The sequence below is a fragment of the Vidua macroura genome, chromosome 1, assembly GCF_024509145.1.
Source record: "Vidua macroura isolate BioBank_ID:100142 chromosome 1, ASM2450914v1, whole genome shotgun sequence".
Lineage (NCBI taxonomy): Eukaryota > Metazoa > Chordata > Aves > Passeriformes > Viduidae > Vidua > Vidua macroura.
The window spans coordinates 9,725,057-9,739,565 of NC_071571.1; the positions used below are offsets into that span (position 1 = coordinate 9,725,057).

The 14,509-nt window shown below is 35.9% G+C and overlaps 1 protein-coding gene across 2 annotated transcripts in view; it reads right to left on the minus strand.

Moving 5' to 3' along the window:
* The window catches only part of ESYT2 (extended synaptotagmin 2), an 80,531-nt gene that overhangs the window by 11,183 nt on the left and 54,839 nt on the right, over positions 1-14,509 (minus strand). Inside the window, exons 8-16 of one of the 2 annotated variants that reach the window (XM_053981940.1) lie at positions 13,875-13,995; positions 13,061-13,237; positions 12,563-12,645; positions 11,263-11,311; positions 10,531-10,620; positions 9,865-9,960; positions 6,960-7,061; positions 2,452-2,514; positions 450-524 (exon numbers count right to left, since the gene is read on the minus strand). In XM_053981940.1, coding sequence (XP_053837915.1) covers positions 450-524; positions 2,452-2,514; positions 6,960-7,061; positions 9,865-9,960; positions 10,531-10,620; positions 11,263-11,311; positions 12,563-12,645; positions 13,061-13,237; positions 13,875-13,995 — 856 coding nt within the window. The remainder of the gene's footprint in view (positions 1-449; positions 525-2,451; positions 2,515-6,959; positions 7,062-9,864; positions 9,961-10,530; positions 10,621-11,262; positions 11,312-12,562; positions 12,646-13,060; positions 13,238-13,874; positions 13,996-14,509) is intronic. The other variant, XM_053981931.1, reaches the window with a different exon arrangement.

Here is a 14,509-nt window from a genome sequence, read left to right on the forward strand (position 1 = left end):
AACCTTACTGCTCTCTACAACTCCCTGACAGGAAGCTGCCTGAAAGGAGGCTGTGGCCAGGTGGGGGTCAGCCTCTTCTCCCAGGCAGCCAGTGACAGGGCAAGAGGACACAGTCTTAAACTGCACCAGGGCAAGTTTAGGCCAGACATTAGAAAAAAATTCTTCACAGAAATAGTGATTGGGCACTGGAATGTGCTGCCCAGGGAGGTGGTGGAGCCACCATCCCTGGAGGTGTTTAAGAAAAGATTGGATGTGGCCCTTTGTGCCATGGTTTAGTTGATAAGGTGGTTTTAGGTCATATGTTGTAATCCTTGGCTGCTTGTTGCCAATTTCAGTTATAGTGGCAACTTAGTGTGTGTATATGCTCCATGCTTTGGTTGCCAAATGCCAAGCTTGCAGACCCACCAAATATGTGAAGACAAAGCCACGTCTAAAGGGTAGGAACTTACCTTACTCTCCTGTGCCTTGTGTCCAACTGACAGCAAAACAAGTGGGTTGGGATTGCTGTTTATTTTCTTTCCTGACTGGTAAAGAAAAAAACGAAAACTTTGCCTTCAGAATAAAGCAAAACCTCTCCCCTCTGAAACTTAAATGTTTGCATCTTAAAAATACAAATCATATGCATTCTACTACATGCTTCTCTATTGCTCTCAGTATTTTATTCAGCCAGCTGGAATGGCAGACTGGCGAGTAGCTGGTGAACACATCAGCACGAAGGCATCCAACTACCTGAATATGCTGAAGCAAAATGCTACTAATAAGCAGGAGTTTTAGACTCATTTCCATTTTCTTTAAATTAAACTGGTAAGATGCAAATTCTTATCTTTTAATGAGCATTACAATCCCCAAAGCTAATGAAGCATAGTTAAATCTGCGAAATGAATATTGCATGCAGATGGAAGATATGAAGAAAGCACAAACTCAGGAGCTTCATACACAGTGCTGTAGAACTATTAAATTGGATGTGGTATCCAACACTGATGTTCCCTACTTTTCAGTTTGGGGAAGAAAGAATATGCACTACAATGTATGTGAGGGATATTTCTACAGTTTACCAAATACTCTTTATTAGAGAATCAACCATCTGCCATATCTGAGCCTTGCTCACCAGCTGTATAGCATTACATCAAACTGTGAAAACAAACATCAGTTTAGAAACAAATTATATATGCAAAGGAACATTGCAACTATATGTTTCTTTCATGAATTTCAATTTAATCTAACAAAAATTCAATTCAGAAAGAAAATTTAGACATGAAAGTTAATCATCTCAAACAGGTGTTAATGCAGTGTAAAAAGCCTAGGAAACATAGGATACATGGTTACTTTGAGTTCTACCCTGTAGGAAAATCAGGTATATCAACAGAAAGTTAGTTAAAATCTTCTTAATGCATGTAAGGTCACAATTACATCCAAGTGATTCAAATTTTTTAAATTAAGAAATATTTTTAAATTAAGAAAGTGCATCATTTAGATATATTTTTTTTATCTGGACATCATACTTTCACTAATAATTCTCAACTTTAATGTCACATACTGCTTAGAACCATACTTTCCTTTAGAAATAAAGCTGTTAAGAAAGCACTCCTTTCTTGGATGAATGCTGCCTTTCATTTTTGTGATTTCTAATAAAAAAAATATTTAGCTCTCAAATAAAACCGAATACAAAGGTTTACAGGACAGAAAGAAAGCCATATTACACTGCAACTGATGGTGTTTTAAAATGGCAGGTGACATTATCTTCATTTTTTTCTTTGTCCACAAAATGATGCCTGAAACTTTCTTCATAAAATGATGAAACTACAGGAGTTGACAAAAGACCCTGTCACTTATGCTGATATGTAAATAGGAATAATTGTAATTCAAATTAAGCAGATAGCAATGTGCACACACATATACTGTACCTCTAACATCAGGTACTGACAGACTTGTTGTTCACAGCCTATTAAAGTCTGTCCCTTGGTCAAATTCCTCCAGCTGAGCATCAGCCCTTTCCAAGTCTGCCTACCAAAAAGCTGGCCTAAATTTCTTTAGCAGTCATATAAAGATGTAAAACCTACTAAAAACATCTAGTAGGAACAAGATTATTCCAAACCAATCATTCAGAGCTGAGTGATAAGGTATCACTCAGTATGTGAAAGATGTCTTAGCTTTCATGTCAGCTTCATTCTTTAGTTACTACTACAAATTAGTTCTCAGCACTTTTCCCCAGTCTTCTCAAGCAGCCTGTACTCCACTAATGTGATCTAGAGTTCAAATTACCACAGACTACAGTATTTTCACTAAATCCTGACACTGGCTTCTTGAAATCAAATTCAAGTGAAACAGAATTACACTAACTATGTATCTGGCAATAGAAATCCCATCCAGCGTTGGAAGCGGAGTGTTGCAGGCATTCGTGCATTTCCAATTACTTTTGTGACCTTAAATGGACAACTATATTAATGTTACCTTTAGGGCTTTCTGAACAGCAGCCTTCTTCAAGCCATCAGGGTTAAATTCTAATGGATTATTCTTTTAAGTCAGGAGAGAATGAACATAGGAAGGGTTAATAAGACATGCAATGAAGCAATTTCACTAGGTTAATTAATTATGACATGACAACATAGGACAAAGCAGGGGGGGAAAAAAAATCAACCTAAAAAAACCCCCAAAAAAACAAAACATCTTTCAAACAAAACAAAACAATGAAGGACCACCACAACAACAAAAAAAGTCTGACAATTTTTTTTCCTCTTCTCCTCTGGATATTTTTATTCTGCTTTACAACTAATATACCCAATTTCCGTCTGCTTGTATTTCTCTGCTCATTTTTTTTACCCTAATAGAGATAATTCACAAAATATTTTTATATAATGCCTGATGCCCTATGAACTGCCTTCTGAATGATCCTTTTTAGAATTTGTTTGAGCATATTTTCACAACCCAGAAGCTTCTCTGATGATAAGTCAAGTAATTATGCAAAGGAGTCCTTTTATGGGAGAAATTACAACATCTAATTGATAAGGATTTATATCATTATAAAAGTCAACATTCTTTAGAGCCTCTCCAGAAAAGTGGTGCAAACACTGCATGCTAACTAGATTGAAGGTCTGCTACATTACTCAGTTGAATGAAGACACGCAAATACACTAAAAATAGGAATTTAAACTGGCTAAAGCAGGACAAAACCTCTGACTGCTTTCCATTAAATACGGAAATTTTAGAATTTTATTTTAAGATTAATATACTGTTCCTTTAAGTGACCCAATATTGTCTAGAAAAATTTGCATTCAATTCATAAGAAATAGTTTCAGAAAATAAGATTTGGAAATAAAACAGACTTCAAATTAGTGTACTTATGGCTGGCTTTTTCTTTAGGGGCACATTTTTGTTTCAAGGAATAATTCTTTTTTAGAAGCTGTAGACTGTGACAATAAAAAAATTGCACAGTGGCCTTTTAAAATATTCTGGTTTATGAACAGGAACTGGTATTAATGCTTTGCCAAAAGAAATGCCTTTCTGAAATGAAAATCTAAGTGACTAAAATTTGAAGATATTTAACCTTTATGCACAAATATTATTTTGCAGTTTCTTTTGGGACATCAAATACTCCAGTTGGCCAAAATATTCCAAAGATTCCTGGCATCTTGCTTGAAAATTTCTATTTCAGAATGAACATACAATATCCAGGACAAAATCACAGGATATTTTGAGTTGGAAGCAACCCCCAAGAAACATCAAGTCCAACTCTTAAACTTGAGAGAACCAAAAATAAGGTTTGACTACTTTTGTGGGGTATTTTTCTCAAACATTATGTTTCTTAAAATAAAATCAAGGAATTGTCCAGAGTTATTTATCTGATATATTAGGAACTTAGTATAATACTTATAGAACTTCAAAGATGGAGACTGCACACTATCCCTTGTGGAAACTAATTGAAACTAACTATTCCTCATTGGAACTAATTTTTGCTGGAGATTGAAAGCATTCTTTGCTGGAGTTTAAGCACTGTTCCCTGTTTTCTGACAAAGACAAAAGTGTCACTTTGCAGCAATTGTGGATTCTCCATCCCTGGAAATGTTCAAGGCCAGGTTGAATGGGGCTTTTGAGGAACCTGATCCAGTGCAAAGTGTCCCTGCCCATGGAGAGGGGTTGAAAGGAGATGATCTTTAAGGTCCCTTCCAACCCAAACCCTTCTGTGGTCCCATGATTTATTTCCTAAGGCTGAAGTCCCTTTCTCTGCTAGCCATGGTTACAGTCTCTTTCATCATCAGTGCTGTGCTCCAGACTTTACATTGCTATAGCCAAGATCAGGGCCTTGGTAATGGCTAAGTAGAACAAAAGGATTAGGCCATGCTTCTCACAGGCTGCATTCCTCTTTCCTACACAGAGCACAGTGTTTTCTTTCATGACAACATGACACAGAATGACTACAAATCTCTTTCTGTAGAAAGATCTCTTTTCAAATCTCTTTCTGTTTCCATCCCACATTTATAAGGATGCAATGACTGCCCTCTGCAGAGAAGTACCTGATTTTTTCAGGTGGCATCTACAATTCACCAAAATTATTTTGAATCTTAAACTGTCACTCAACTTACTGGGCTTTTTTTCCTTCCCATTTGCACCTGTATATTCAATACAAATCTTTCCCTTCCTATATTATTATTTCAAGGAATTTTAGAAGTCAAAACCAAATCTATGTGATCATACATAAGGGCAAGCAACCACTGACTCCTGGATATTGAGCATATCTCAATTCCTCTGGAATCATAGCAAGGATAGGCCGAGAGGGATATCAGCTGGGGCAGATATATTTAAGCCAGGCCTCAGGTTTCAAGGGAAGAAGCTGCAGGTCTATGAAGATGGTGGTTGAAAGGCTGGGAGGAAGGAAACTCAGAGGAGAAAGGGGGATAATATAAAAAGGGAAGGTCTTGCTTTGGGTGACAAAATAGTCTTGGTATGGTTCTGAGTGTCTCCAGTAACAGGAAAAGAGAATGGGCTATCCAAGAAATACACTGAAAATGACACAGTGGAATTCTCTAACAGCCAGTGACATTTGCAGTAAACCCTAATAACAAACCCATAAATTACAAAAGTAACAAACTGATTTGTTATTCAGCCAGCTCCTGATTCAATATGCTTTGGAGAATGACTCATTACTTCTTTTGACTCACTAACTGTTGCTTGGGGTATCTCTGAGTGCATCCTCACCAGACAACCAGAAGACAGTCACTACCTTTATGAGCTCATTTAAAATATGGATAATTTATATATGACACAGGCACCAAAACTGTTATGAACGATTGATTATCATAAAACTCATGTCATTTTTAGAAATTTAACTAACACAATTCTTATACCTTAACTTCAGCTAAATCAGATTTAGATGGGTGAATGTCTTGGTGTCACAAACCTAGGTCTGTAGCAGTCAATAAACTATCCAAAAAGGAACAGAGATCACTCAGAATTTTCCTCTCCCCAGAGGAAGTGAGCTCCCTTTTTAACACTTCCCCAGTGACTCATGTTACACGTTAGAGACTGAGCTTGCAGGTGTGAATGTTTGTGTAACAGCCCATGTTTAAGGATGCCCTGAGAACAAGTGCAAATCTAGGGCTGCTGGAGCTGTTTTTATCCCTGGGCCACTACAGAACTCTCCTCTCCCCTGGCCTTCAGCCACAGCCCTCCTCCTCCTCTTGCAGCAAGATCAGCACCCAGGACACTGCAGAGCCAGGCAGCTCCCAGTGCTGCAGAAGGGAATCCAGACCCAGCTTTCTTTGAACAGCTGCTGCTCCACTCTGCCTTACAAATCGATTCAGGGATTTGGAAAGTTTTGTCTGATTTCTAAATAAATGCTCTATACAGACAACCTGTCTTATAAGATCCATAAAAACCATCCTTAATCCAGCATTTTGATTTTTTTTTAAATAATAATTACTTTAAAGATATACCTGGTATTTGTGTAACTAAAAGAAACAGCAACTCCTTAACAATTTTAATACCAAGATGATGGAACTGTAGGTTATAAATTGTCTTTCTCATTAATTAATTTTAACAAGATTATAGAATGGTTATAACTTTTTAGATACTTTAAAATCAACCTCTACAGAGAAACCAACAGAAAGGATTTTGCTGGGCTTTGGAAAGGTGTTTTAAAATCAAGGATTATGATGTAGCCAGCCAGTTACAAATATATCTGCACAATCTCCAAAGACAAACCCACCTATTTCTGGCAAAAAGATACTTATTCTGAACAGAATCTCAGTCTTTTTGAAGATACCAAGGTTGTACTTCCATATTTAAGTGTAGGATACTCAGAGGCTCATCAATTTTTAACAGTTTGTAACATTAAATTGAAGCAAAAAATATTACTTGGTAGTTCACCCTAGCCTGGATTCTCCCAACTACAGACTAATTTCCAAAAAAGAAAAGGAGCTTGGGAATTTGCAAAACAAGGAGCATCATGGAGTGAGATAGAATTTACAAGGGAATTTATAGTCTGGGAAGCACAAAGAGCTGCGCCCATTTTTAAAACAACTTGAACCAGTGTGGAAAGGTTGCAAGTTCTTACAAACATTGAGTGTGTCACCTTTTGAAGGAACTATTGGTTGCAATATTTATTATTTTAATTTACTTACATTAAGAGCCAACAATTAAACAGCACGCAGTGTGCTAGTACAGTATTCATTTTATTTCTCAATGAATCAGCAATTTAAGTTAAATGTAAAGAGCTTTTACAACAAACTTATCTTGGGTTTTTATCATAAAAGGTTAATTACTTACCCAATGATATGCTGATCAATGAAATTTAAGTAGCCTTTAAAATGCAATAAAATAGCACAAAAACAATGCACACTTGTTGAAACCATGCAGGAAAACAAATTGCATGCTCTCATTCCACTAGAGTGAGTGGCTTTAGTAGCACTAATCCACACTCTGGCAGAGAAAAGGTACAATACAAACAATACCAGAGAACTCACAAATAGTGCTCTATAGAGTGAGGTAGTGTTTTCACAAAAGACTAGTCCCGATGCTCTCCTCTCTTTTAAGTATCCACACCCAAAGTTTCCCTCGTAGATACTCTTAGGAAGATGGAAATGGAAGGAGAAAGCAGAGTGATGGGATTGTGGCAGAATGAATGCATAAGCAGCTTTACTACACAGAAAAGTTAAGGAAAATAGTCAAAGGATTCCAGAGAAAACAGCAGGTAACAAAAAGTAAATATTTGTCATTACAAATAGTTTCATCCATTCAATGACTTTCTGTAGCACAGCAAGGTGGAATGCTTTTTGAATTTTATTTTTTTATTAATTACTCAATTATATTAACCCACTTTCCAGGCTCACTCTTGGTAGTTCAGATTTATATGGCAGATCCAACTAATGTTTACTAACTTAGACACCAGTCTTCTACACCATTTCTATTTCTTTTCCAGATCAATCATCCCAGTGTGCCAGAAACTCACAACTATGATGCAAAATGCCTGTGTTGTGGTAACTCAACACTATAACTCAAACAAAACAAGGCTGAAGGCATGACCTAAAATGTACCAGTGATAAGCATTCACTTAAGGCAATTTTCAAGGTAATAAAAGGTAATTATTCATGTAAAAAACATTTCAGTGTAATGTTAAATGTTGCACAAAAGTCTTCATACTATTAATATGAGTCAGTGTAATTTTAACCATTCTCTTTGAATTCTCTCTTCTCCATAAATACAAGCAATCCAAGACATTAATTTGCTATTTCTCTACATAACCCCTACCACTGAACTTGAGCAAAACATGAGAAACCAACAAATGTCATGTTTAGTCTTGTAAATGTTGCTCCATATTAGAATCCTATGGCCATAAAAAAGCTCTATTTACCACAATTAACTGCAGTTCATGTAGAAGTTCCATGACATTGTCTTTCTGGAATGTACAGGAACCTTTTCAGTTCTCCTGCATAAAAAAGTATTCCCATGGCATTTCCTCCCTATTTGACATAACTGTGAAGCCTTTCAGTCTCTGGTTTTGGAAAATTTGATTTAACACAATGTCCTATTATTCTTTTGTAGTAAAGTTGTACATGGAATTTGCAATTGTTCCATGTTACTTTCTATTATATTCTTTACAACAATGGAAAGAAAATTACTTGAAGTTAAATATTGAGTCATTTGTTGCAACTGCTTTTCTGGGCTGGTAGAGGAAGAAAAACGTACGAGGATTAAACAGGTCCCACACTATGACCATCATTCTCAGCCCACCGAGGCAATTATTTACTGTAGACAGAATATCAGATGCAGCAATAGGAAATTCAGGATGCTGTTCCCAAATTTCCTAACTGTTCTGCTTTGTGCAAAGAACTCCCCCTTTCTGTGCCCTAGAGTTTAGAGATCCGCTGATTAAATGAACCAAAATTAAAATACTGTCTGCAAAAATAGGCAGAACTCGAGACCTGCAACCTCATCTTCCCAAAAGAGGGAGACAATGTTAAAGAATGCTTGTTTAAAACAAAAAAATTAATTTATGACAGAGCCTCGGAGCATTTGCTGGAGAATGTAACATAGAGAATCAGAGCTATGTGGAAAAGACTAGAACTGGTGTATGAGAGAACTTTACACCATTTATTTTAAGTAAGAGGCTTTAGTGTGTTTTACCAAACATTAACTTTGTAGCTATTTCAGTAAAATTCAGTAGTTGAACAAGAAGATACATAAATTGGTTCAATTGAATCTAGTACACAAAACAGATGGCAGACAGACTTTTTCTATCTGTTGCAGTTCTCTGAAACTGATGCTATGCACATCATATTTCTATTCTGTTCCTGCTTACTCTATACTGTAGTAATTCTATTTTTTTTCTGCTAAGTTACTGTGTTTGCTTAAATTCAATATACAGTGAGGTTAAAAAGGAAACGTGATGATCTATTCCAAATGAGTCCTCTTAGCTTTTAAAATAGCCTAGAAATACTACTTCCAACCTCTGCTCTATACACCCTGAAACAGACATGAAATCACTAGTCAGTCTTGTAAATTGTTTGGGCTACTAAGGTTTCATTTGTTACCTCTCTGATTTAACTTAATTTTAACTTAAATTTCAGCAGACAAATCTGCAAAATGCATGCAAAAAATCCAAAGCTTGAAAACTGTATTCTCTGATTAATATTTTAGTCATCACTTCCAGAACTTCTCATCTAATAGCAATGCTGAAAACCAGCAAACTCAGTTAAGTTTCACATATCTCTTTATGGTAGGGTTAACTTTATTACTGCTATCAATTACAACCAGGAACAGTACTTTACTAACCTGAAATAAACTCCAAAACAAGTTATTTCACAGTCCAATAGGATAAATCCATACAGAGAGAGAACATGATTTATTTCTATGTTTTGCACAAGCAAATAACCCACCCTGCAAAAAACAATCTGATAGAAATCTTGTACAAGTATTCTGACACTAACATCAACTGCAGAGTACTGATTTCATGGTGAGGACTTCAGTACCTTCAGATGTCCAGCAATACCCTAAGCCAAAACAAGCAAGTTTACCTGAACTTAGGGAAGTGGGTTTTTTCCCAGTTAGTTCCTTAAAATTCCTCATGCTAATCCCATATAATTTATGGAAAACATCATGTAATAAAAACATGCAGCCTTTCAAGTCCAGGAAAGGAGCATTCTTTAAAGAAAAACCACACTGATTAAAGAATGTTTTATTAAATATATAGCTAAATACTATGCTACTAAAAAAGTGGACCTTACATTACACGTCTTGAAAGGAGAGGAATTATAGAGAAGATGGCACAATGTGTGTTAGTAAAGCAGTGTGTCACACTACCAAGCAAGACATGCTGGGAGTACCCAAGAGACTCTGTGACAAAAGGGCATCCATGAGAACGTAACTTACAGGCAGATTTCTTGCTGAGTCCAAATACAGAATAAGCAATGCAGATGAAAGCCCATCATTAGCTTGGTCTTTATCAGCTCTAATGCTTGTTAGCACCTAAAACAAAAACACACTGTAAGCCTTTCTGGAAACCAAGTATTACTATTTCTGTCCCATTTCTGGGAAAAAAAAAAAAACAAAAAAAAAAACAAACCCAAAAAAAAAAACCAAAAAAAACCCCAAAAAACCATCTCCCAAAAAGCAAACATTCACAAATTCAGAGCCTGAAGCATAAAAAGTAAGTTTTCAAGACTCATACAGACATTTCAAAACCATTTGTGTGGCAATTTGCACCCCATTTCCTACTTTTTTTTTTTTTTTTTAGATTGGACAGATTGTAGTATCATATCCAGCTTTATCTCCCAAACTAATGAAATGTTAGCAGACATTCTCAAACAGTAACATTAAGAGAAAAGAAGAGAACCACAAAAGCATTTGGAAATCTCATTTAAACCATTGACACTTATGACTGGTTTGAGATTTCTAAAGACAGAGAGCATCGACTAAAGCTACAGGTTTCTCCAAATTCACAGCAGCTAGAAAACTGGTTACATATTTAACAAATAAACAAAAAAGTCACAACAAAACAATTAAGATTAGAATGAAAATAATGTGTTCCTTTAATACCTTGTCTAGATTGTCAGCAGTTGGCATCAATGTGAGCCATTCCAGTTTTAAATGCAACTTTCCTTTGGACACTTCATCCAAAGTAAACCACTGAAAGTAAAACAAAGTAATGTGAAATAATCTGGCAAACAAATATATGACTGCAATTGGTTCTTCAGGACATTTAGGAAGCACTAACATCTGCTAAGAATGTCTCATGGGTGAAGTCCACATAACCTGAAAGATCTGATCCATTAAAATGCCGTATTTTGCATAAAGTATTACAACACAGAATGATAAAACCACCAAGACAAACCTCTACATTATATGATAAAAGCATATTTAAAATACCAAGAAAATTCTTAAAGGTCTGTAAAGATGTTCTGGGAAAACAAGCCCTGCACAATGTTCCTATAAAATCTCTCTTAGATATAGGACAAAAATTAGTCCACCCAGCAATTAACTATTCTCTTGCAAAAAAACCTTCTCACCAAATATCTAAGTTACTATTTTTTGCATTTGCATAGGAGTAACCTTAAAACTCCAAAACCAACAAAGAATGTAATTATTTTTCAGATTTCACCAGTTTAGATATCTTTTAAACCACTGTACTGATCATCAGGACATCTGTTTCTACAGCATTAGGGTTATTCATGCACATACAGGAACTATGCCCAGGAAAAAGCAATCCAAGAACAGCTAGATGTGCAACATATGGGCCTTGTTAAACCAAAACTTACTGAACTTGATTACCTCATCTAGAAGACGCTCCTTTTCAACTTCAATTAAATCAATCATCAGACTAGAAAAATGGAGAAAAAGAAGTAGTATTTTAGCCAAGAAACAAAAGATCTAGCACAGAACTCAAGCACCACCCTGTGCTTGCTGAGTATCCACCACGGAGATCAAAAGAGCAGAGTACTATGCTTTTAGCACCTAAGAAAAGAAGGAGCAGGGAATGAAATGGCTGAGCAAAGATGAGTGCAGGATTTCAGAGAAATGCCTACACTAGAGCCCATTTTGTAACCACAGGGCAACTGGCACAATGTAACTCACATATTTATGACCTAACTCTCAAAACAGAGCACATCCAAAGACCCACTGGAAATGGCACCTGGACATATGTTATGACCAAATTCATGCTTTGGCAGTGCCTGGGAGAGTTCTAGTTCACACAAGCTAAAAATGTAGCAGGGAATGAATCTGATAAAAATTAAGCAGAGCAGACATCTGCATGCCAGCACAGGAACATTTGTCTGGCTTTTTATTTTATTAGTACTGATGTACACATTATCTCACTTCCTCCCACCATCACTTCAGTGTAAGATTAGGGAAGTGCAAAGAAAAAGAAACCTTTTCCTACTTCCTACTTCTTTATTTTAATGAGAAGTAGGTATTGCTGCTCCTGTTAAGAGAGAAGGAGCTGAAAAGGCAAGGGAGCTGTACTCTGTATGGAAAGCAACAATGGGAAGTTCTAAAACTCTGCAAGAAATAAAGGTGACAAATTACTGGAGAAAGAAGCTGGCTAGACCCCTGAAATGTTTATGAGTAAACACCTATGGCCTATGGAGTCAAAGAGTGAGTCATGTTTGTGAAAGCATTACAGTAAATTTTTTTTCTTTAATCAAATAGTTAAGATCAGCTCTTAAGAGGAAAAACAAACTTGAGACAGTCATTTAGAAGCTATGAAGATGAAAAAGATACAGAGTTATAAAACTATATTAACTTTGCCTGAAGAAAGAATTAAGACTTAGTGCTAGTTCACAAACATTAAAAAAGTTAGGGCACAATTCTGGGTACCCACAATATTCATCATTTTTTTTCAGAAAAGATGTAAACATATAGATGTGTATATACACACCCAAGCACATTTGTATATAAATGTATTTACATACATGAAGTAGTTAGGGAATTACTTACTACCAAGATAATTTATTTATAAATACAATTAGATAGCAGAACAACTGCAATAAAATAAAAATAATAATTGAAGAAAAATGACAACATTCAATCTCTTTCCGATACCTACAAACATATTCTTCATAACATTTACCTTCCCAGGAAGTCATCTTTATCTGGATCTTCATCAAAGAGCTCAATCTCTAGCTCCTGTCCTGGATGTTCATACACTAAGGCCTGGAAGTTCAGTGAGAGTTCAGTAAAACTGACCAGCTTGGTTAAATGGCATAATAACAGTAAAGCACTGAGCTACAGTACCTTTGTACAATAAAATACATTAGTAAGCATATGCTTTAAAAAATTGCAATTTAATGACTAGAGCAATTTTAAGAGCTTTTCAGATAAAACTTATCAATGTTGGCTCTAAAAGCCCAAACTACTATTTCAGAATTACTGATGGTCAGTCTAGACAAATAAATAAATAAAGGAAGAACTTCTGTTTTGTTACAGAACTTTGGGCTTCTAGAGGGAGATATCAAGATGCTCCTTAAGACACTCCCAAAATAACCTATTTAACAAAAGAAAGAGAATATCTCTTCTTTTGCTTCTTCTGTACAGAAGAACATACAACAAGGTATTTTTTTGGTTATACCTCATAAACTTCATTCCATTTTGGATTGAGATTTTCTTTGATGACCTTGCTTTGGAAAATTTGGTTGCCCACACGGATGATTCCATAAGGATCTGACTTTCCTTTGACAATCCCTTTTAGGTAAGTATCTTTCCCCTCTAGGTCCTGAGCTTCAATAAAGTGTATTCTTAGAACACCCTGAAAAAGGAGAAGATGAGTTTGTATAGTAATCTGAAAGCTTCCATGTCATCACAATTTACACAAAGATGTTTTATAATTTCCATTGCCATTTCCTTAACATGAATCTTATTTTGGACATACTGTAAATAGAAAATATCAGTGATGATCCACACACTCAACAGACCTAGCATTCAAGAGACTCCTGGAAAGAAAAACTGTCATCAGCCATCAGAAACATGCCAGTTACATCAATAAATACCAAGTTTCTGGAACTGAGTAGCAAAATATAGCAACAACTGTTTAGTGAAGCATAGTAATAGTAATTTTCCATGATAATATAAAACACATGCTACTTTTTTTTTAATCTATACAGTTAAAATAGATTGTAGCAATCTAATGATTGTAAAAGTAATATGTTTAAGATTCCAACAAAGAGAATAAATAAATAAATAAATAACTCTTTCATGGTGTTCTTTTGAAACATTAACTTCACAGAAACTGTTTATAAATTAAATCAGTTATTATCAGTGATTGAATTCACAGCAACTTGTACCAGTGCAGTAGTTGTATTTCAAAATTCCTCCAGATTGCCTTGAACAGTAACTACAGAAGAAACTAAATGCCCAACTATTACTGTTAACAGAAACCTGCTTACCTTTGGTATAGGAAACCGCAGCTGAGCGATCTGCACTTCACTGACGAGGGGGACTGTAATTCTGTTTGGAAGGACCAAGTAGTTGGATATGATATCCAGTATTATTGTATCTGATAAGCCACTGTTGGAGAAAAGAATCCTCAGTTACTTCAAAAAAATATTCCTTTTGCTGCTTAACAACCTAAATGGAGAAAATATTTGCCTTTCTGGGAGAGCAGAAGACACATCTGGTTTGTAAACTTAAAATAATGGGTTCTTGCCCAAATAGCCACCAGGTGGAAGCAGCTGACACTGAACAGCAGAAACCACAGGGATGAATATAAAGTTCCCATTTCCCTGCCACGGCCAAATTTCTCCCTCACCCTTGCCTTTTAAAACCAGCCTGGGTAAAAGGCTATTGCATAAGTGCTCTTGCCTCTAATGTGTATAACCAAGCAGATGGTAACTATTTAATTACTTTTGTACTTCAATAATGATTTATCTGTCCTTGCAAGTTTGGCTACCCATTCCTGTATTGTTATGAAACCACTTGTCCTCTTGAGCTGGGAGGACCATCACTTAAACCACACACACACAGAACACAAGCTCATGGCAGAGTAAAACATAGCCTAGGGAAGCAAAACTGGTTTTGTTCA